This window comes from Fringilla coelebs, assembly GCF_963513975.1.
Source record: "Fringilla coelebs genome assembly, chromosome: 20".
In the NCBI taxonomy this organism is placed as follows: domain Eukaryota; kingdom Metazoa; phylum Chordata; class Aves; order Passeriformes; family Fringillidae; genus Fringilla; species Fringilla coelebs.
In genome coordinates, this window is record NC_140046.1 from 9,954,344 (window position 1) to 9,975,306 (window position 20,963).

The 20,963-nt window shown below is 50.1% G+C and overlaps 1 protein-coding gene across 1 annotated transcript in view; it reads left to right on the forward strand.

The window, feature by feature from the left end:
• Positions 1-20,963, forward strand: part of LOC311161340 (autism susceptibility gene 2 protein-like) — a gene marked incomplete at its 5' end in the record, with an annotated part of 71,686 nt that overhangs the window by 25,842 nt on the left and 24,881 nt on the right. The window contains 2 exons of the mRNA XM_084218847.1: positions 17,634-18,141; positions 19,585-19,838. Coding sequence (XP_084074973.1) covers positions 17,634-18,141; positions 19,585-19,838 — 762 coding nt within the window. The remainder of the gene's footprint in view (positions 1-17,633; positions 18,142-19,584; positions 19,839-20,963) is intronic.

Sequence of the window (20,963 nt, forward strand, 5' to 3'; positions counted from 1 at the left end):
TGGTAGGTTTTACACTTGAGACTGAAAACACTACAAAGTTTTATCAGGCTGTAAGAGCAGTGAAGGATCTCCTCATTGTGACCTTCTGGTGTCTGAAGGGAGCCAACAAGAAAGATGGAGGGAGTTTATTTACAAGGACAAAGGGAAATCGCTTCAAATGGACAGAGAATGGGTTTAGGCTGGATACAAAAAGAAATCCTTCCCTGTGAGGGTGGGCAGCCCTGGCACAGGGTGCCCAGAGCAGCTGGGGCTGCCCCTGAATCCCTGGCAGTGCCCAAGGCCAGGCTGGACAGGGCTGGGAGCAGCCTGGGATGGTGGGAGGTGTCCCTGCCATGGCAGGGTGGGTAAGATGGTCTTTGAGGTCTCTTCCAACCCAAACCATCTGAGATTCTGTGATCTCACCTAGGCAGAGATTTACACTTTGTGCATATTTGCCATTAGTTAAGTGAAGTCCTTGTGTCATCCTCTGTGTCCTGTCCCTGTGTTGCTGCTGTGGCCACAACTGGTCTCTTCCTTCTCCCGAGGCCTGGTGACCTCTGGGGTCCCTCAGCAGTGTCACCCAGGGGGTGACAGATGGCAGACATTCCACATCTCTGGCATGAAAACATTTCCATGGGAATCTCTGGGTGCTGCACCTGCTCTGACAGGCTTTGGGAGTGTTTTATTGGGCTGTGTGTCAGTGCTTGGTCCTGGAGAGGGAGGGAGGTGGATGTCCCCTGATCCCAGCAGGGCAGCAGGATTGCAGTGCTCCCTCCCAGGGCTCAGCCTGTGAAGAGCCACCCCAAAGTGCAGCCAGGGGCAGGGACTGCTCATTCCTCCCCTTTGTCCTCCACGGTGAATGGGGGGATTATCCATTGCAGCAGCTGGTTTGGGAAGAAAGAATGTTGGGATGAAGTAATCAAATCCTGTCAGGGATTGCACCACGTTGGGAGTAAATCTACTGAATAAACATAGTGGAAGATTTTCATAGGATTGTTGTGCAGAACCCCCTGCACCTTCCCCCTCCACACCCTCAGTGATGCTGCCAGGAGCAACTGCAGCTGCTCCCACTGATGTTGAGTGTGAGCTCTATCTCCTGGTAAATCTGGGGTAACCACACAAATCATTCCCTTGAAGGTTTTGGATGCTTTGGCAGCTGAGTTGGCAGTGTTGAGATAAAAGGGCTGCCTGGAGCACCCTGTGTTATCAGAGCATCCCTGTGAAGTGCTTCCACTTGATTTAGGGAATCTTAGCAGCTCCTTGCCTTTGAACAAGACCAATTCTTTTTTTCTTTGTGGTTTCTTTAGGTATAAAGAAACTGCTCCCATCCAATGTCTTCAGGGCGAAGGTGGCTATAAAATTGTGGTGGAGCACATTGGCTTTTAGCTGTTAGAAAGATTTGGCTGTATGGATCTCATCTGGGATGCAGCAAGATCCCAGAGAATGCTGCTGTTCCTCAGCAGGAGTCTGTGGGCAGGGAGATGACAAGCTCAATTACAAAAGCACAATTATCTGGGTTATTCAAGAAGAGAAAAAGCAGCCCTGAGCATCAGGTGAGATGTCCAGGCCACTGACAGCCCCAGCCTCTAAATGCACTGGGGTGATTCAGGGCAGTGACCTGTGGACAGCTCAATAGATATTTGAGTTCACTGCACCAAAACTGTCCAAATAGATGTAAATAATTAAAAGCTGAATAAAATCTCAGAGCCTGGGGTAGAAACCAGAGCTGTTCAGAGCAGCTGCTCAAGCTCTGAGGAGCAGCCTGTGCTCCTTGGGCTCCGTCCCCTAAGAGCAGCTGAAGTCAGGGTTTGTGGGTGCCCAGGGGATGCTCACACCTGGGAAAGGGCACGGTGTGAGAGCAGGGCTGGGATTGCCTTGGAGGAAATAGTGAGGACATCAGAGGGACCAAGATTAATGCTAGAAATACCTGCTGAAGCAATCCCAGGGTGCCCAGAGCAGCTGGGGCTGCCCCTGGATCCCTGGCAGTGCCCAAGGCCAGACTGAACACTGGGGCTGGAGCAGCCTGGGACAGTGGGAGGTGTCCCTGCCATGGCAGGGGTGGCACTGGATGAGCTTTAAGGTCCCTTCCAACCCACTCTGTGGTTCTGTGATCTCCCCATGCATAGCTCAGTGGCCCAATCTTGATTTTGCTGTGCTCTGTCTCTGTGGAACACCATAATAACCCTATTTCCAAGCACTTTTGGTTTTTTTTCTGAGGTTTTTTTTTTTTTTTTTATGCAACAAAGATAGGCTTTTGGTCTGTACTTTGCAGAACCGTTTAATGTTGTTTGTTTTTAATCTGTTGTGTGATTAAAATAGATTAATGTTGTAGTAACATAAAAACCCTCAGGGGGTTTTGTTCTCTTTGTAAATATTCTCTAGGATCTCTTCTGTCTTCTAAACTGTGTGTAGGGAGAGTGTTTAATGGGACCTGGGGAGAAAAGAGACACATCTTAAACTTAATATAAGAATTTAATTTTTAATAAGTTTCATTTGGGGTTAGAGTATTCATATTGGAGTGGAAATTAAAGTGTCTAAATGCTTTGTGCGTAAGCTGTTGGAAAATCTTTAAAGAGACATTCAGGAGAAAATCTTCCTTTCCTTTTTTATCTGATGTTAAAAATACAAAATTAGAGAAGCCAGTGCTTGATGTCATGCACTGATATTTAACCTGGTTTTGCAAACATTGCTTTGAGCTGTCTTCAGGTGATACAGAGAGGGTTTGTGTGCAGAGAGTGACGGGTCCTGCCCTCCTCCAGCAGATCCTGTGACCCAGGGATGGGTCTCTGCAGGGCTGTGCTGGCCACAGGGACTGGGACAGGAGTCAAGTGCCTTGCAGTGTTCCTGGCTGTGTGGAGCAGAGGAGGGGTGAGCCAGGCTGGATGTGCCACTGTGGGTTTTACCAGGGTCCAGCAAAGGGCCTGTGATCTCTCCAGGCTTGTGGGTGAAAAGGGTGAAAAGAAGATCAGTTGCTTCAGAAATGTGCTCTGGTCTTTGGCTGGGAGCAACACTTTGCTGTTTTATTGAAGCTTAGGGAGATTTTTACTTTGTGTTTGGTGAGAGCAGCACCAATCCTGGCAGCCCGGAGAGGAGGGGGAAGCTGGGCTGCAGGCAGCTCCTGGTGTGCTCTGGGCTTTGCCAGGCCAGAGTCACACCCGAGGGGAGCCATCCCCTCTCCAGCCAGCACAGCTGCCTGTTTGGCTGCCACTTGCAGGGCCATGGTTTGGGATGAGAGGTGGTTTGCTCCATCTCTCCCCTCTGTGGAGCTGTCTCTGTGGCCACAGGCTGCTGCAGAGGCCCCAGCATGGCCAGCGTGGGTGGATTCATGCCCTGGGCTCCTGTGGCTACAGCACAAACTGAGCTGATTTCTCTGCAGCTGATAACTTGCACAAGTGTGTCACAAGTCCTTCTAGAGTAGGAGATGTCACTCAGCAAATTCCAGCTGCAGGCACTGGCCCTGCTGCAGGCACATCCCCAGGCTGGGCGTTAGTTTAACACCCAGGATTTATCTTGGCATTGCGGGCTGCTTTCTGTCTTCATGGGGAGGCATCAGGATGTCCTCAGGCTCTTTGTAAGATTCAGACCTTCCCATGGCATCGTGACAAGGAGGAAATTTAAGGAACAAGAGTGTTTAACTTAGAGCTAATCTGGTCCTTGTGAAGGAGGTGGATTAGACTGGTAAATTCTCCTGCTGAGCAGATTTGTGCCATGCTGGCACCAGGAAAAAAACCTCTGTGGAAGGAGCTCCAGCCTGATGGTGTGGGGAGCTGGGAGGAGGAAGGAGAGGGATTTTGAGTCCAGGAATGAGATGTGAAATGGCCACAGAGCTGTTCTGTCCTTAAGGAGGAAGAAAGGAAATGGATGGAGTCCTGTGGGAGAGGAAGGGGCACGCACTGGGCTTTGCTGGGGTCACTTTGCTGGGGTCCCCAAAGCTGAGCAGTGCCAGCAGAGTCCTTCCTCACAGACAGCCACAGCAGAACTGGAGAGGGACTGGAGACAAGGGATGGAGGGACAGGACACTGGGAATGGCTCCCACTGCCATAGGGCAGGGCAGGGATGGATGGGATATTGGGAATGAGGAATTGTTCCCTGTGAGGGTGGGCAGGCCCTGGCACAGGGTGCCCAGAGCAGCTGTGGCTGCCCCTGGATCCCTGGCAGTGCCCAAGGCCAGGCTGGACATTGTGGCTAGGAGCACCTGGGACAGTGGGAGGTGTCCCTGCCATGGCAGGGGTGGCACTGGATGGGCTTTAAGGTCCCTTCCCACCCGAACCATTCCATCATTGGAATGGTTGTGATCTCCTCCTGTGCTTATTGTGATCTCCTCCTGTGCTAATTTCCCGGGCCACAGAGTTTTGTGTCTCCTAAACCCTTCTGGTTATCTCTAAACTCACTCTGTATCTAGAGTTAGTTTTTCAGCCTTGCTGGAAGAGGAGTAACTTGAAGAAAACCCTTCATGTGTTCATAGTAGCACCACCTCACCCCTCCCGAGGATGAGCTGTTGAACGTTTTCGGCAGTTTCCAGTGAAACTGGTGGTAGCTGGTAATCGTTAAACAGGTGTTTTTCCCCCCCTTGTAGTCAGACACAAACTTTAGGAAGCTGGAAGTGAGTGCTGGAGAGTTTCCAACACAAAAGTCAGGCTTGGTATCTCCTGGGAGCAGGAGGGGTTGCATCCCTCCAGACGTGGAGGGTGAGGAGGAGCAAGTGTGGGTCCTGACCTGCAGCCAGAGCCATTTGCTTGTGCTGCCCTCCCTCCTTCCCCCAGAATCAATTTGACAGCCTTGTTTTGATGATAATTATAATAAATCCTCCCCACAGGGCCAATGGCCACAGCTGTGTATGTGTACCTGTGCACAAGTGTGCAAGAATGTGCACACACCTGTGGGATAAATGTGTGTCTCACACTGGGTTGTTCTGTTGAATGGAGCCACCACAGTTTCTTAAGTATTAATGGGCCCACATGATCTTCTGTGTATTTATATTGATTTTTGTGTCTTTATATTGATTTTTGTGTCTTTATATTGATGTTCTGTGTATTTATATTGATTTTCTGTGTATTTGCTTTGTTGCACTGGAGATCAGTAGAGTTTCAGCCTTCTGCAGGTTGTGGAAGGATTATTTATTATTTGATGTATCAGTGGTTGTCAGGGCCCCATGGCAAACCAGGTACATGAGCTCAGGACATGATTATTGAATGCTCATGGCTGTCAGCTTCACAGGAAAGGGAAAAAACCCAGCAAGGTACTTCTCAAACATCTCAAACACAACAGGGAGTAGTGCAAGGAAATAAATTATTTTATCTTACATTTACTTACTCAAATGCTTTCTTTGAACCACAGTGAGGAGTTCTGGCATTCTGCCAAGCTTGAATTTGACCCTTTTAAAATCCTTATTATTATTCTCATGAAATGAATACAGAGAGGCCTTAAGCAAGAGCTGATTCTTGTTTTACACCAGCCCCTGCCCTGGAAAGCTCATCATCTAAATCCTGGAAAAGGAAACAGGGCCAAGCACTGACCTAACTGCATCTTGAGGGAGCTGGAGCAGAACTTTAATCTTCTAGTCTAGTGCACTGTCCCTGAATCACAGTGATTTTCCATAGTTCACATCATTTTCTCTCTATATTTGAAGGTGTTGCAAGATGAGTTTGCCCAACACATCCTCGAGGGTTATTGCTAAAAGCTCCTCGTAGCCTTGCAAGAAGGATGTGCTTGGGCATATCTATTACCTATTAATACTGGTGAAATAGTGGAGCTTTCCCATGTCATAACAAATCACACCCGTGCCAAAATAGCTGCAAACATTCTCTAGGACTTAATGAGCTCCTGCTGGTTCACAGGGGTCCAAACAAGTTGTTATTGTGGCTGTTAGAGAGTGCAGAATTATATTATTGAAACAGTCTCATAAAAAGACAAGATGGGTGTCAGGGAAGCCAACCCCACACTGCAGGGAGGTGTGGGGGCATACAAAGGCACTTTTTCCCCATGGAAATGCAGTTTATAGATGTGTAATCTTCTGTAATTCTGGCATGATTAAACAGACGGTGTTTTTCTTCCTGAAGTTCCTTCAAGCTGTAAGAGAGGATAAAATGGAGAGAGGGAAATATTTCATATTTCCATTATGCATAAAGCAGCCCTGGATCCCAAAATGAATCAAAAGAGGGAATTTGGGGAGCTAAAGTCCACTCTGAGTTTCAAGAGCTTCTCTCAAAGAAGCTTCCACACACCATCATAAAAATGTCAGTGTGAAATATCTGAGCAAGAGCAAATTGAACAATCTGGTGATTCTAGTGCCTTCATCGGGAGTCTCATGCCTGCAAGGGTGTGCAAAAGTCAATAAGTGGAATTGGAGGTTATTGATTATTTCACTGGGCTGCTGTTGAAACATCATATGTGCTTGATTTGGTCTTCAAGCACCCGGTAAATGCTTGGGTTTAGTTTTACCTCCCCTTGAGAAAAGAAAATACTATAAAACTGAAAGTGTCTGCAGTTTTTTTCCCCAATTTTGAAGTATTTTTCTTAAACTTCAATAAATGTTATTTGTCAAGGTTCCCCTCAATCCAGGATGGAGATTTCATACCACAGGTGGGGGCTATTCATAATTTATAAGGGATTCAACTTTGTGTTGGACACTGCCACCTGCAGCCCTGTGGATTTTAGGATGTTTGGATTAGATGTCTCTTCCTGCCTCTGCTTCTTGGAAACCAAAACTATTACAGAAATGCCTTTTTTCTTTTAAGCTGAAAGAGAGTAGGTTTAAGTGGGATACTGGGAAGGAATTGTTCCCTGTGAGGGTGGGCAGGGGCTGGCACAGGGTGCCCAGAGCAGCTGTGGCTGCCCCTGGATCCCTGGCAGTGCCCAAGGCCAGGCTGGACAGGGCTGGGAGCAGCCTGGGACAGTGGGAGATGTCCCTGCCATGGCAGGGGGTGGAATGGCTTTAATGTCCCTTCCAACCCAACCCATTCCATGGTTCTGTGACCCAGAGTGCTGTAGCCCTGGGAAAGGAGTCAGGCTGTCCCTGGGAGTGTGGGAGGACAGAATCAGCTCCCTTTGATCCAGCTCTGCAACCCCTCCTCTGTGCCCTGATGAGCCTGGGAGCTCAGCACAAGCTGCAGTGCTCCCATGGGGTGATGTGTGCCCTGATGGAAGGTCCTGGAGAGGATCAACAGAGAGGGGAAAAATAAAATGAAATGTGAGTTCTTCAGCGGTTGAGGTGAAAACAAAAGTTGAGCAATACAATCTCTCTCGACAGGTTACCTATGCTGGATGGGAGAGGTTGGGATATTGCATTCCAGGCTGACTCTGCAGAGCATGGATCCAGTGGAGGGGCTGTGGAGTGGTTGGGAGATTGTCTTCTTCCCTCTCCATACCAGTCACCCAGACACAGTGGGAATTCCTGGTGGGCAGTTTTGCAGTGTTCAGGCTGCTTGTTCCTTGGCTGCAAGGCTGAGGGAGCTGGGGCTGCTCAGCCTGGAGAGGAGCCCCAGCTGAGAGGGGCCCTCAGCCCTGGGTGTCCCTGAGTGTCCCTGTGTGTCCCTGGGTGCCCCTGTGTGCAGGGAGGGGCAGAGCAGGGCCCAGGCTCTGTCCCTGGGCAGGGACTGAGCCCAGCACTGCCCCTGCCCAGCAGGCACAGCTCCTGCCCTGGGCAGTGCCCAGCCCTGAACAGGCTGCCCAGGGAGGGGCTGGAGTCTCCCTCAGCGGGGATCCTGCAGAGCCCTCTGCACACCATGCTGTGCCCTGTGCTCTGGGATGGCCCTGCCTGGGCAGGGAGGTGCCACAGGGACCCCTGGGCCCCCTGCCAGCCTGGCCCAGCCTGGGGTTCTGGCACACAGCCAGCACCATGTGCTGGCCTGGGGAGAGTGTCCACCACCCCCACCAGCTGCAGGACACTCAGTCCCCCAGTCTGGCTGCCAGGGGCTGCAGCAGCAGCCAGCAGGGAGGTTTGGAGGCACTTTTGATGCCCTGACTGGAAGATCCGAGCAGGTCCATCCCCAGGCCCCAGCAGTGCCAGCTGGTGCCTCTGAGCCCAGGTGTCAGTGTCACATTAATCCCCAGATCAATCAGCTGCTGCCTAATCAGGAGGTGACTCCCTTCACATCCAGTTAAATATGTGCATAACTGGAGGGAGGCTCTCACACTGAGCCGTGGTGGTTTAGGACCTGCAGTGGGTGCTGCTGTGCAGGGTGAGGGACAGGAGCAGCTCTCCAGCAGCAGCAGCACCGGAAGCAAGCTTTGCCAGGTCAGGCAAAGGGTGCTTTTAGAAAAAAGAAAATGAAGAGGGCAGAGGTTACTTTCAATTCCACCTGTTTCCCCAGAGCAGCTTATAAAACAGCCCCACATCAGGAAAAGGCTGGGCCAAGGGTTGGGGCCTCAAGCACTGGTCCACAGCACCACTGTTCAACAGGTTTTTTTAATTTTTCATGTAAAAGAAATTTTATGAAGTTAAATTGAAATATTCTAGCAAATTTGTAGTGTGGGAATAAGGAGATGGGTTCTCGTCTCCCTGCCTCATACATTCCAAGGAAGGTTCAGGTTGGATATTAGGAAAAAATTTCTTCACTGGAAGAGTGGTTAAACACTGGCAGAGGCTGCCCAGGGCAGTGGAGGAGTCCCCATCCCTGGAAGGGTTCAAAAGACAAGAGGAGGCAGCACTTTGTGGTGTGCTTTAGTGTGCATGGGGGTCAGAGGTTGGGCTTGATGATCTCTGGAGGCCTTTTCCAATTTTAATGGTTCATTGATTCTATAAAAGGAAGAAAAGGAAATTGTAAGTTGAGTTGTAGAGCTCCCTGGTGGAAGGTAATGTTAAGGTAGAGAGCTTAGGAGGGTTCAGAGGATTATTAGATGTTTACAGAAATAATAAAAAAGTTATCACAGTTCTGCCAGGGGGATATCAGTTTGCCAGAAGAAGAAGCCCTCAAGGTTCCTGGTGTGAACCAGCCTCGTGGTGGGAGGGCTTGGAGAGGTTTCCTTGTGTGTGGGCTGTGGCTGAGAGGCTCCTGTTGTCCCACTGCATCTGCAGCTGGCAGGAGCGAGGAGCAAATCCCAGGTGGAATGGACCACTGATGCTCTGCACCACTTGTGAGCTCTGACTCCTGATTTCTGCTAAAATGTGGGTTTTGCTGTACTGACACTCACAGGTGCCTTCTGCAGAGAGAACAGGAAGGTGAAGCACTGCTGGTGAATGGTACCAATTGGAACCTTTGGTCTCAGTGCTGGGAAGCAGCTGCTGCCAGCCTGGGGCTGCAGGGTGAGCACCCCGGTTCCTTCCCAGTGCTGAGGATGCAGTGGGGCCTGGGGCTGGGCAGGGGTGAGCCACACACCCCAAATATCCCAACTGACAGCTGAGCAAACTTCTGAGCTCCCAGCTGAGGGTGGTGATATTGGCTCTGAGGATTAGCACAGCAGGTAGCTGTGCTGGCACAGGGCAGGGTTTGGGCTGAGGGATAAGTACACATTCTTTTATTATTGCAGCTAATGGGAATCTGCCAGCCTTTGAGGCACAGAAAGGCTCACTGGCCACCTGTGAGCTAATCACAAAGATTTGCCTCATTCTGTATTTCAGCTCACTTGGAGCCTGTAATCTAATTTCCAAACAGAGATGAGAAGAGTGAACAATTCATTTTCTGCTTTACATGGCTGTGCTGGTAAACTTTTAATCCTTTTAGAATTACAGTTCCCTGTCACATGGAGGCAACACCGCACAGTCCTGCTCGTGAGGCTGGAGGCTTTGGATTCATCATTGCTGGATAACAATTAGCCTCAGCAGCAATGCACAGCATGAATCAAAATTAAAGTGAGGACCACAGGACATTTTTCAAATGCTATTATGAATCATACACAGGCTAATGATTCCAGTTTGGATAGAAAATCCCCACGTGTGGGGCCATCCTCAGCCTCAGCCGTCACACCCCAATGTTGGTGTCCTCTTGGATGTGGGACACTGCTGTGCCAGTCCTGTGTCCTGCCAGCTCATTACCCACATCCCAGGGACAGTGTGGGGCACATCTGACTTTAATCTCCATTGCTTGCCATTTATTGTGGATATTCAGGTTATGAGTGAGGCTCTGGGCTGAACTGAGCTGGAGGTGCTGTGTTGGCTGTGAGCCCATGTTCATTCCCGCTGCTGTGTTCAGGATGTGCTCATCCTCCCAGACAGCTCCTCCTTCATAGCAAAGCCACCCTGCCCTGCTGCTCTGCTGTGTTCACTATGGACAGGTCAGCTGGTGTGTCCTGAAGGTGAGCACTGCTCATGGTGGTGTGCAAAGGCATTTTTACAGGGTGTTTTTAGTGATCTGTGTGGGCAAGGCACAGAGGATCCATGTCTCTGGAGTCAAACACCTCAGTTGGAGCTTCCCTGAAGATGTCTGCCTCAGGAGTGAGGAGTGTCTCCCAAGAACCATCACACTGACTTTGTACCTTTGCTTGAATTTTGCTTTCAGGTGCCAAGAAATTCAGACAATTTGCAAAAAGATGGGTGTTACTGGACATATATAATTAACACATTTAATGCGACAATTTGTTGACCAGAAACAATAAAATCTCATTTCTGCCCTTGTTGGTACAACCCAGACCAGAAGAATGCTTCCTGAGCAGTTGGAGCAGAGGGTTGGATAAGCCCTGGCACAGCTGCCCAGGGCAGTGGTGGAGTCACCAGCTCAGGAGGGAGTTAAAAGGTGTCCAGATCTGGCATGTGAGGACATGGGTTAGTGGTGGCCTTGGCAGGGTTGGACTCAGTGATCTTAGAGAGCTTTTCCAACCTTAACAACTCTGTAATTCTCTGACATTAATCTTTTTCTCTGCAGCATTGGAAACTCAAGGAAAATAGTGCCAAGCATGAGAAGAGTATAAAGTGACCCTGATGGAGGAACTGGGATGTGGAAGCTCAGCAAAGTCTCCTTGAGCTGAAATAGTTGTAATTGAAAATGGGAATTCTCATAGTCGTGCTGAGCTCCATCTTAGTGTTAGCAAGTGTTTTTAAGCTCTCTGCTTATATTGGCATCATGCCTTTTAAATCAGAAACTCTTTGGCTGTAAAGAACAAATTCACAGAGGAGCCAGGTCTGTGTGGCTGGTGAGCTGGGGGTGTGACACCTCTCAGGGGGAACAGATGTGTCATTTTGCTGTATAAACATATCACACACATCCTTGTGGTCCTTGGTGTATTCAGCTGAGCTGTCAGGTTACATTCCATCAGTGTTCACAGGGTTATACCTTTCAGGCTGCTTTTGAAAGCTGGTTTTGTTCAAGCTCATTCAAGTAATCCTGTCACACACAAGTGGAATGAGCAGATGTCATGGGCATTTCAGGGAATATTGTGCATCTGTAGCCAGGGCAAATCAATAAGTAGGAGGGGCAATGAATAAACTCAAGATATTTTCCTCTCCTTGTCCTCTCATGGGGTTAATCCTGAGCTGAGGTCATGTTCCTATTGATAATTGAGAAAATTACCTAGTCTTGCAGTGTTTTCTGGTTTTAATTGATTATTGTCTTGTACTGTCACCTCATCTCCTCTGGGCAGGTTTGAAGTGCACTCCCACCCTTCTGCTCTGCCCACTGACAGGTCACAGGGTGCTGTTGTGACAGCCAAAAGAGGAGAGAGGAAGGCAGAGAGGGGCTTTGGAGAAAGGGATGGAGGGACAGGACACAAGGAGTGGCTTCCCACTGTCAGAGGACAGGGATGGATGGGATACTGGGGAGATATTCCACCCTGTGAGGGTGGGCAGGCCCTGGCACAGGGTGCCCAGAGCAGCTGGGGCTGCCCCTGGATCCCTGGCAGTGCCCAAGGCCAGGCTGGACGGGGCTTGGAGCACCTGGGACAGTGGGAGGTGTCCCTGCCATGGCAGGGGTGGCACTGGATGGGCTTTGAGGTCCCTTCTAACCCAACCCATTCTGTGTTTCTATAAGTCTTGAGATTTAGGTGCATTAAAAGCCCCAGGTGTTTGCCACAATTCCAGAGAATCCTGGCAGAAACTCCCAGGTGTTTGGGTCTAAGACAGTTTTGAGCAGAGATCAGGAGCAGAGCTCATGGTTGGGCAGGTGGGATTTGTATCCTGCCTCCAAGGTTTGTGCAGCAGTTTGGGAAAAGCCTTGTGCTGGAGGGGTGGGAAGCACAGCCTGGGCCCACAAGGGCTTTCTGTGTTTCTAGGTGTGTTTTAGAAAGATTGCCATGACAAAACCTGAATGTCTTTGATTAAAACGCAGAATTGAAACGGGAAGGTGAAACTCCTTGATCACAAACCCATTATTAGTAAAGAGTATTCCCCAATGACTTTGTCAGCATCACTTCCCACCTGGGAAGTGTTCCAGCCCCTTTGGGAGCCCCCTTCAGTCATCCCTCAGGGCCTGGCTGTGGAATACTTTGGGGCTGTGTAGTTAATGATGTCATTTATTGATTCCCAGCTGGATGGGTTAGGAAGTCAAGAGATTTTATTGGAAATAAACCTTTGGCTGTGTGTGTTGGAGCAGGATTGAGTTCTTGCAGGGTCTGTGAGGATGTTAAACCTGTCTGCAGCTCCTTCTTATTTACTCAAGTGCCAGGATTTCCTGACAGACAGGTGTTTGGATATTCCCTACTTTCTTCCCTCTGGAAAGCTTTACCCCATCTCTTTGTACCAAATCAAGAGGTGCTTTAAAAAAAATGAAATAAGTGCTGTCATATGCTCCCAGTGTACAGCTAGAGGAGTTACATTTATGGAGAGTGTTCTCTTTAACAACAGCTGGGTGAAATAAATGGTTTCATTGCAGCACTGAAGAACTCTGCATTCTCAAATCAAGGCCAGAAGCAGCTCAATGACTGAAGAATTGTCAGCATCTTGTGCAATCCCACTAAGTGCTTCTTTTCATTGATCTGCAACTTCACTGTTGACAATTAAATCCCTTTCAGTGCAGAGGATAAACATTTTTAACAGGAGGTAGCAAAATCTTTTGTCCTGAATGATTTTCTTCTCTGTTTTATAATTAAGTACAAAGTGTGTCACCAGCCTTGCTGTTCACTTGTGCTAAATACCTGCTCACTGTGGAGTAATTGCTATCAGCAGATGACAGAGCTGCAAGGAGCTGTGCTTTCGAAGGCATGTTCTTCATTTGCATAATCAAATGCTTTGTTAGTGTCCTTGGAAATTAGGATGAAAGATGACTGTGTGCTAAAAATGAGAAATTGTTTTTAGCAAATTATGTGTATCCAGTACAACAGCTGAGCTGCTCGGGGGCCTGTTTGATGTGTGTTGGCTGCTGCACCCACAGCCTCCTCCCTCTGGCAGTAACAGCTCCTGGCACCTGCCTTCCCCATCCAGATACTGCACTGACCAACGTCTCATCAATATGAAAGGGACAATCAGGGCTGCAATCTGATTAATTATTTCAAGCCTATTTCAAGCCTTGTAAAGTGCTTGTAAAGAGCTGGTGGTCTGTGGGGAGATGAGTCCTGCATTCCAGGACTCCAGAGATGTCCTGGGGGTTTGTATTGGTTGTGACAGTTTGTACCAACTCCCCACTAATCCATGGTAAAGCTGGAGAAAATGGGTTTGAAAGATCTGGGTTTTTATCTTGCATTAAGAAGTTTGGAGAAAATGTGAGTTAGGCAGATACAGTGTGTCAAGAGTTCAACTTACCAAAGCAGTGAAAGAAAATTAATGCTGTTTTTAAGTTAACTGATGGAATAAAACATTTCTTTGGTAGGCTGAATGCTCAGTCCCAAAGATAATGCTGCAGAACACTGAAAGCTCCTATAATTTTCCCACTTGTGCAGTAAGGTCTTTGAACTTAATCCTAAACTTTCCTCTCAGGAAAGTGGAAAATTTAGTGCTGGTTCTGAGTTCTGAAGTTGCCCGAGGCCAGGCATGGAGGCTGAATCTGGATGCGGGCAGGAGGATGAGGACAGGGTATGGTACAGCCATCCAGACCTGGCTGACTCACACCTGGACACCGAAAAGTTGGATGATTTTATGTTTGGGAAAAAAGTTTGGCCACTGTGGGTTTGACATGGTCCTGCAGTGGTGTCCCTGAGGGGATTTCATTCCCCAGGCCAGGGATGCCCAGGGCACTCGGGACTGGCCAAGCTGAGGGTGGCCATGGCACACCCTGTGTGGGCTCTTGGCACCTCCTCTGCTCTTTGGTGCTCCTGGACCCATCTGCAAACACCTTGGCCAGGCACAGTGAGAGGGTTCTGCATTGATTCTCTGGGAATGTCACATCTGGCAATTCCAACAGGGCCTTTTTGTCAGTGGAGAGCAGCTGAGCTCTTCCTGTGGCTGTGATGTTCCCAGTGGCCACCCCTGGCCAACCTTGGCCTCTTTGGAACCACACAGGTGGGACACGGGAGCCAGAACGCAGAGTTTGGGTCAGATTTTCGTGATTTGCACATTAGGAAGAGAGACAGCGATGGAAAGCTGCATATTGCCTGTATTTATTACACAAATTCATGTCTCCAGAGGGAAGTGTTTGCTGGCCCTCCCAGGTGCAGAGTCTCTCTGGGTCACCTGAGTCACCTGGGTTACCTACAGGTGTCCCCACGGTGGCCTTGGCTGCTCCCTGGTGTGATGATAGTCACATGCACAGCAGGGTCACGTGGAGGGGACTGGAGTTCTTTGTCTTGAGTTTGTGTGTTTGAGTGAAAAACAGAGGAATTTGAGATTGAAGGCACATCAAGGGGCACAGGAGTGGAAGATAGTGAAAGCTGCATTTCCTGTCTGGGAAATGCCAATGTTCCTCAGTCCTCAGCATGGAATTCTGGCCCTATTCCTTTTTTAGTGGAAGATTGGCTGCTGGTGGATGCAGTATCAACCCAGTGGAAAAAGAGGAGCCTGTGTCAGCATGGAAGTTTCATCACAGTCACTGCTTTCCTGAATCCCAGTGCAGTAATTCCAGTTTATCCAAAGCAGAGTGTGGAGACTGCCAGCAAATGAAGTTAGCTTGGTGCCTGCTTAGCTGTTGGGTGGAGATGAATTCCTCTGATGATAAACAACCTCAGAAAGTTGGGTTGTCAGTGTCATAGTGACATTAAGGGTTTTTTCCCCCAGAGTTTTTGCACTGAGACAGTCAGGGTAGGAAAAGAGCAATCTTGTCTGTGTGACCTTGAAGTGCTGTTGATGGGGACTGGAGCCCTCCTCATGAAACCTGTGGTTGGTAGTGTTTATCACTGAGGGGGGATTTTTCAACTCCCCAAATAGATGCAGTGGGCTGGAGAATTGGTTCTGATTTACCCATCATGGTTATCAGCAGGCAGGGCTGTGTGTGCTGGGACTCCTGCACAGCTGGGCTGGGCCACAGTGTGGGTGCACTGGTGTCACACAGGAGAGGCAGAACCCAGGGGCACGGCTGCTGGGAGACTGGGAATAACATTCATATTACTGCAGGCAGCATCTCCCAAGGGCAGACTCACAGGGATGGCACTGAGGGCTGTGCACTGGGGGTGTGAGCAGCAGCAGGGAACACCCAGGAGACAAGGGCATCCCCAGCCCCTTTCTCCTGGGGAGGAGGAGCAGATCCCAGCACTGAGCTGTGCTGAATAAATGTGACACATGAGAGAGGCTAAAGGAAAGGATTTAATGAATGCGCTGAGAGCGAGGTGTTCCCTCTAGGTTTGGAAGTATCACCTCTGCAGGATTTCCAGACCACCTGCTAGAACTAAGTAGTAAGTAGGGTGACAAGCCTGAGTCCTCAAAGCCATTGTGTAAAAAACTCCAACAAACCCAAAAACTTGTAACTCCTACAGCCATAAGGACTGGAACATAGATCGTCCTATTCCTGAACAAGCTGTTGCTCATTCTCTCCTCCTGGGGGACCTGCCTTAACATGTGTGGATCACACTCTAACTTGTAATATTGTTTGATCAAAGAGGACTGATCCAAGGAGTTAATGCAAGCAAAGTTTCCTTTACCTAGAACCTAGAGTTTATTGCAGTGGGATAGACCTTGGGCATATGGCAGAGTAATTGTTTTTATCCCTCTGGAGTCCCACTCTTCCCCCCATAATCATCCCATCCGAGTTGATGGAGGAGCCTCTCTGCCTGTTACAGGTATTCCACGAGTGAATAAAGAAGGTCCTTATAAAATAAGCCCTTTTTCTTGCTTCCTTTTTCTCCTCTTTACCTCCCTTTTGCCTCCCTTTGTCCCCCTTTTCCCTCCTATCTACAACCTGTGAAAATCCTCTGCTTCACCAGGCTTTTCACCCTTGCACTGGTCCTGTAAAATACTTACTGAGCAGGTTCTGGTGTGGTTTATTTTTGGTCTGTTACTGAAATTAAACTCAAATGATGCTGTGTTTGTCACACATGGCTGCCAGGCTGCCTCCAGGGAAGTGATGCTTGGCAAACAGGTGCCCAGGCCATGGGCTGGCAGAGTTCACTCCCCTTCCTTTGAATTTCACTCCTTTACTTCAGGGTTTCCACAAAGGAGTTGTCAACAATTTTCTCTGAATGGATATTCTTTCATTATGCATTTAGTCATTTTTCCTATTAAAACTGGCAGAAGGAGGAGTAAAGCTGTCTTGTCTTAGGGTTATTTAGAACACTGGACACTTTTTTAATTCTTAGCTTGTCCCAAGCCCTTCAAACCTTGGATGTTTCCTTTGGGCTGTGTTTCTGTGGTTGCTGAAGGTCTAAGTCAGCTCTTCCAAGCTGTTGTGCAATATGGCCCTAAATGGCTTCCTGATCCCCCACCTGCAAAGCAGCACCTTTCCCAACCTTGGGTCAGCAGCGTTCCCCTGGATTTGTTCCAAGGGCTGCCATGGATCAGATCCACACTGGCAGAAGGTTTGGGGAGCAGTTCCAATGGGAAATTGCTGTGGAGCCCCAGTCAGCAAAACTCCAATGTACGGATGTTAAAATTATAATTATATTCATTATTATTATTAAAGAGTTGGGAAATAGAAGTAAGTCACTCCATTAGCCAAACCAAAAAAGGCTGCTGCTAGTGTGTGTTCTAAAGTTCAGATCTTGTGTCATGGGGAAGGGGCTGGAGCCCCAGGAGGGGCTGAGGGAGCTGGGAAGGGGCTCAGCCTGGAGCAAAGGAGGCTCAGGGGGCCCTTGTGGCTCTGCACAGCTCCTGCCAGGAGGGGACAGCCAGGGGGGGTCGGGCTGTGCTCCAGGGAACAGGGACAGGAGGAGAGGGAACGGCCCCAGGCTGGGCATGGGGAGGGGCAGGGGGGACATCAGGAGGAATTTCCCCATGGAAAGGGGGCTCAGCACTGGCAGGGGCTGCCCAGGGCACCAGTTCAGTCAACAACCATGGAAGTGTTCAAAAAACATGTGGATGTGGTACTTGAGGCCATGATTTAGTGGTGAACATGGTGAGGGATTGAACTTGGCCATCTTAAAGTTCTTTTCCAACGTTAACCATTCAGTGAGAAGCACGGAGCTCAGGTGTTGGTGGCTCCCTCAGGGTCAGTTCCCTCAGCTTGTTCCCTCAGTGAGGGATTATGATGAGTAACAACAATGGAAAATAGCAGCACTAAACAGGGTCTGTCTTCTCTGTCATGTTTTATTCTGAGGAGAGTTACTGGGGCAGGTGGATTTGATTCAGTTTCACGTTTGCCTGTATGATTCTTGATGGGAACAAAATGGAGCTGCCCAGTCAGAGTGCGAGTGGCCCAGCAGTGGCTTTGGCTTGGCCTGGCTGTGTCATGTTTAAGCATTTTCTCTCTCCATTGTTGTTGTTGCAGATAAAGAGGTGGGAGTTGGCGCACTTGCTGACAATGACGACTCTGGTGCTAGGGGCCCAGCTGTCCCCAAAATATCAGGACTAGAAAGGAGCCAAGAGAAGAGCCAGGACAGCAGCAAAGACCCAATACTTGAGCCTGTGGTGCCTAAAGACCCCCGTCCTCAGGTGACGCCGCCGCCGCTGGAGCCGCCTCCCGAGGGCCGCTGCCCCAGCCCCGCGCTCGCCTCACGCCCGGAGGCTCCGGCCCCAGCGCCCGCCCCGGCCGTGCCGGTGCCCCCGGCCCCGGAGGAGCCCGGCCGCCCTCCTGCCGGCCAGCCCTGCGGCCAGCACTCCGGCCAGCCCTCCGGCCAGCCCTCCGGCCCGCCCCCGGCCGGCCCGCACCCGCCGCGGCCGCAGTCGCCGCTGCCCCCGGCGCACCCGGCCCTGCCCGCCGTGCAGCCCCATCCCCAGAGCCTCTCGCAGCCGCTCTCTGCCTACAACAGCAGCAGCTTGAGCCTCAACAGCTTAAGGTAGGTGCACAGTCTGGGATGCTGGGCTGAGCCTGGAGGGGAGGTGGATAAAGAAAGGACAGAGCAGCCCATCCCATCCCTGGGATATAAAGGGCACTTGATGCATTTAACCCCGATTCCTCCCCTGAGATGAGCAGGATCACTCTCTGTGACCCGGTGATCCCATAAACTGGGTATTTAAAGTTCATTTGCTTTGGATTTTTTTTCCTGCCATACTTGGGTTCCTGGAGGGAATTCTGCGTAGTGTAGATTGGGGAAGAAAAGCCCAGTTCCTGCACTGGGCTGCTCACTGAAGGCTGACAGTTTTGCCCTCCCACCCCTGTAAATATCTGTTTTCTCCAAGTGCTGCCATGCCCCAGGGCAGGGAGCCCAGGAGCCCCTCGATCGAGGTGCAGCTGGTGACAGCCCAGCACCAGCAGTCACACACCAGGCACTTCACAATTCCGTGTTTTCCTGCACTGCTGACACTTTGCAGGCTTCAGTGTTTTTCTCTCACCTGGCCACGGTGAGATCAGCCTCACCTTTTATCTGTGGATAACAAAGATGAGCAGTGAGATTAAATCACCATGTGCACAGGAACCTGTGATGGCCTCTGAGTCAGGGACCTCAGGTTTCCCCTACTCTAAGCTGGGTTATCCTTCTCCAAATCCAAGCTCCCAACAGGCAGGTGTGAATTTCAAGACCTGGGGAAGTAGCACTGTGGTTGCTTCATGGTTTGACTAAAGACTGGGAGGTGTTTAAGACCTGGATTTATTTTTAACCAAGCTGGTATTGCTTGTCTTTAAAAGTCACTGCAATAGAAGCGTGTTGTTACTTGAAATAAAGAATTAAGCCTTCCATGAATGTATTTTAAAAACTCATAAGTAGGAAATGAAACCTGAAAAAATGTAGCCGGTGTAATCACAAACACTTCTTTTGTTGACTCGTTTTATTTCATTTTGTTGTGGGTAGAGAGAGACATTACCTGTACAATAAGCACAAATCTATTGTTGCCTTCTCAACTTCATTTCACATTTTCTGCAGTCTTTCATCTTAGTAATTCACTTTAAAAAATTAAATTTTTATTAATGCAGTGATTTTGAGCTTCATTTGCCTGAAAACATGAACCAGGAGCAGTCATGTAGAAAGGACCTGATAATTAAGTCACGAATGCACAGGGCTGATTACTCCTTTGTGCTATTGTGGGACAATAGCAACCTCTTGCAGCAAAGGAGAGCCCAGCTCAGGGGTGTGGGGACCAAAGGAAGTAAAAGATACCAGAGCAGGTGTTGGAGAAGGGGTAGGATTGGAAATGGTAACTGGGATTTGTAACGCCGTTTGACACGAGGGGCTGCTGAGGTTGTGTTGTGTGTGTGTGCCGGGGCTGTTCTCTCTGCTGAGGTTGTGTTGTGTGTGTGTGCCCGGGCTGTTCTCTCCCCTGACAGCTCCTCCTCTCGTTAACAGCAGCAGCAGGAGCAGCACCCCAGCCAAGAGCCAGGCGCCTCCCCCGCACATCTCGCACCACCCGTCGGCGTCGCCGTTCCCGCTGTCCCTGGCCAGCCCCAGCCCCCTGCACAGCTTCCCGCCCGCCCTGCAGCCCCCCGCACACCCACACCACCCCAATATGTTTGCCCCTCCCACGGCTCTGCCCCCGCCACCCCCGCTGACCTCAGGGACGCTGCAGGTTCCAGGACACCCAGCTGGGAGCACTTACTCAGGTGAGAGCTGCGAGGGACACTCAGCTCTGGGTTTGGTCAGAATAACTGGGGTTTGGGCCTTGTGGTGGGGACTGACTGCTAAGCACAGTGGTGGCAAAGCCAAGCAAACACCTGGGCACAGCCAGGGACGTTCCCTCTGCCCTGGGAGTGACTGCTTTGGGAAGGCTGTGGTTCTCCCAGGTTTGTTTTGTTCTACCCACAGTGAAACACAGCTGAGTTCACGAGGTGCCCACATGGAATCTGTGCCCCCCACAGCAAAGGGCTTCATGCAGTTGTGGTCTGTGCCCAGCAGAGTTTCCCTGGCTGCAGGGAGGGTCTATGCTGGCTGAGCTCACAGCAGTGCTGGGCTCAGGTGTGTTCAGAAAGTTTGGGTTGGAGGGACCTTAAAGCCCATCCAGTGCCACCCCTGCCATGGCAGGGACACCTTCCACCATCCCAGGCTGCTCCAAGCCCTGTCCAACCTGGCCTTGGACGCTTCCAGGGATCCAGGGGCAGCCACAGCTGCTCTGGGCACCCTGTGCCAGGGCCTGACCAGGTCACTGAGGGGAAGAAAATGGAGCATTTGTGTAGTGTCATTTTGTGTCCATCCACCAGGATGCTCCTGTGAGCAGAATCCACTTGTTTGCTCACTCAAGCTTGCTCGTCCACCCTCACCTGTTCAGGACTGTGTCTGTGTCCATAAATACTCAGAGAAATGGGAAAACAGACTTGGTGAGAGGGGAAATAGAAACTTTGTAATGCTCAGGCTTTTGGGATCTGGTGGAAGACCTGAGGGGGCTTTCTTACCCTGTACTGTGTCATGATTATCCACAGACAGCAAAGGAAGTGGCACAAGGCCTGGAAAAGCCCCAGAGCTTGGGGGAGTTGTTTTATTGTTTGTTTTCCCCGGCACTCTCCAGTTTGGGCCCCCCAATTTAGGAAGGACATGAGGGGGCTGGAACGTGTCCACAGAAGGGCAGCAAGGCCTGGAGGGGTCTGGAGCACAGGTCCTGTGAGAAGCAGCTGAGGGAGTTGGGGTTGTTTATCCTGGAGAGGAGGAGGCTCAGGGCAGACCTCATCACTCTCTGCAACTCCCTGACAGGAGGGTGCAGCCAGTGGGGGTCAGGCTCTGCTCCCAGGGTGAGA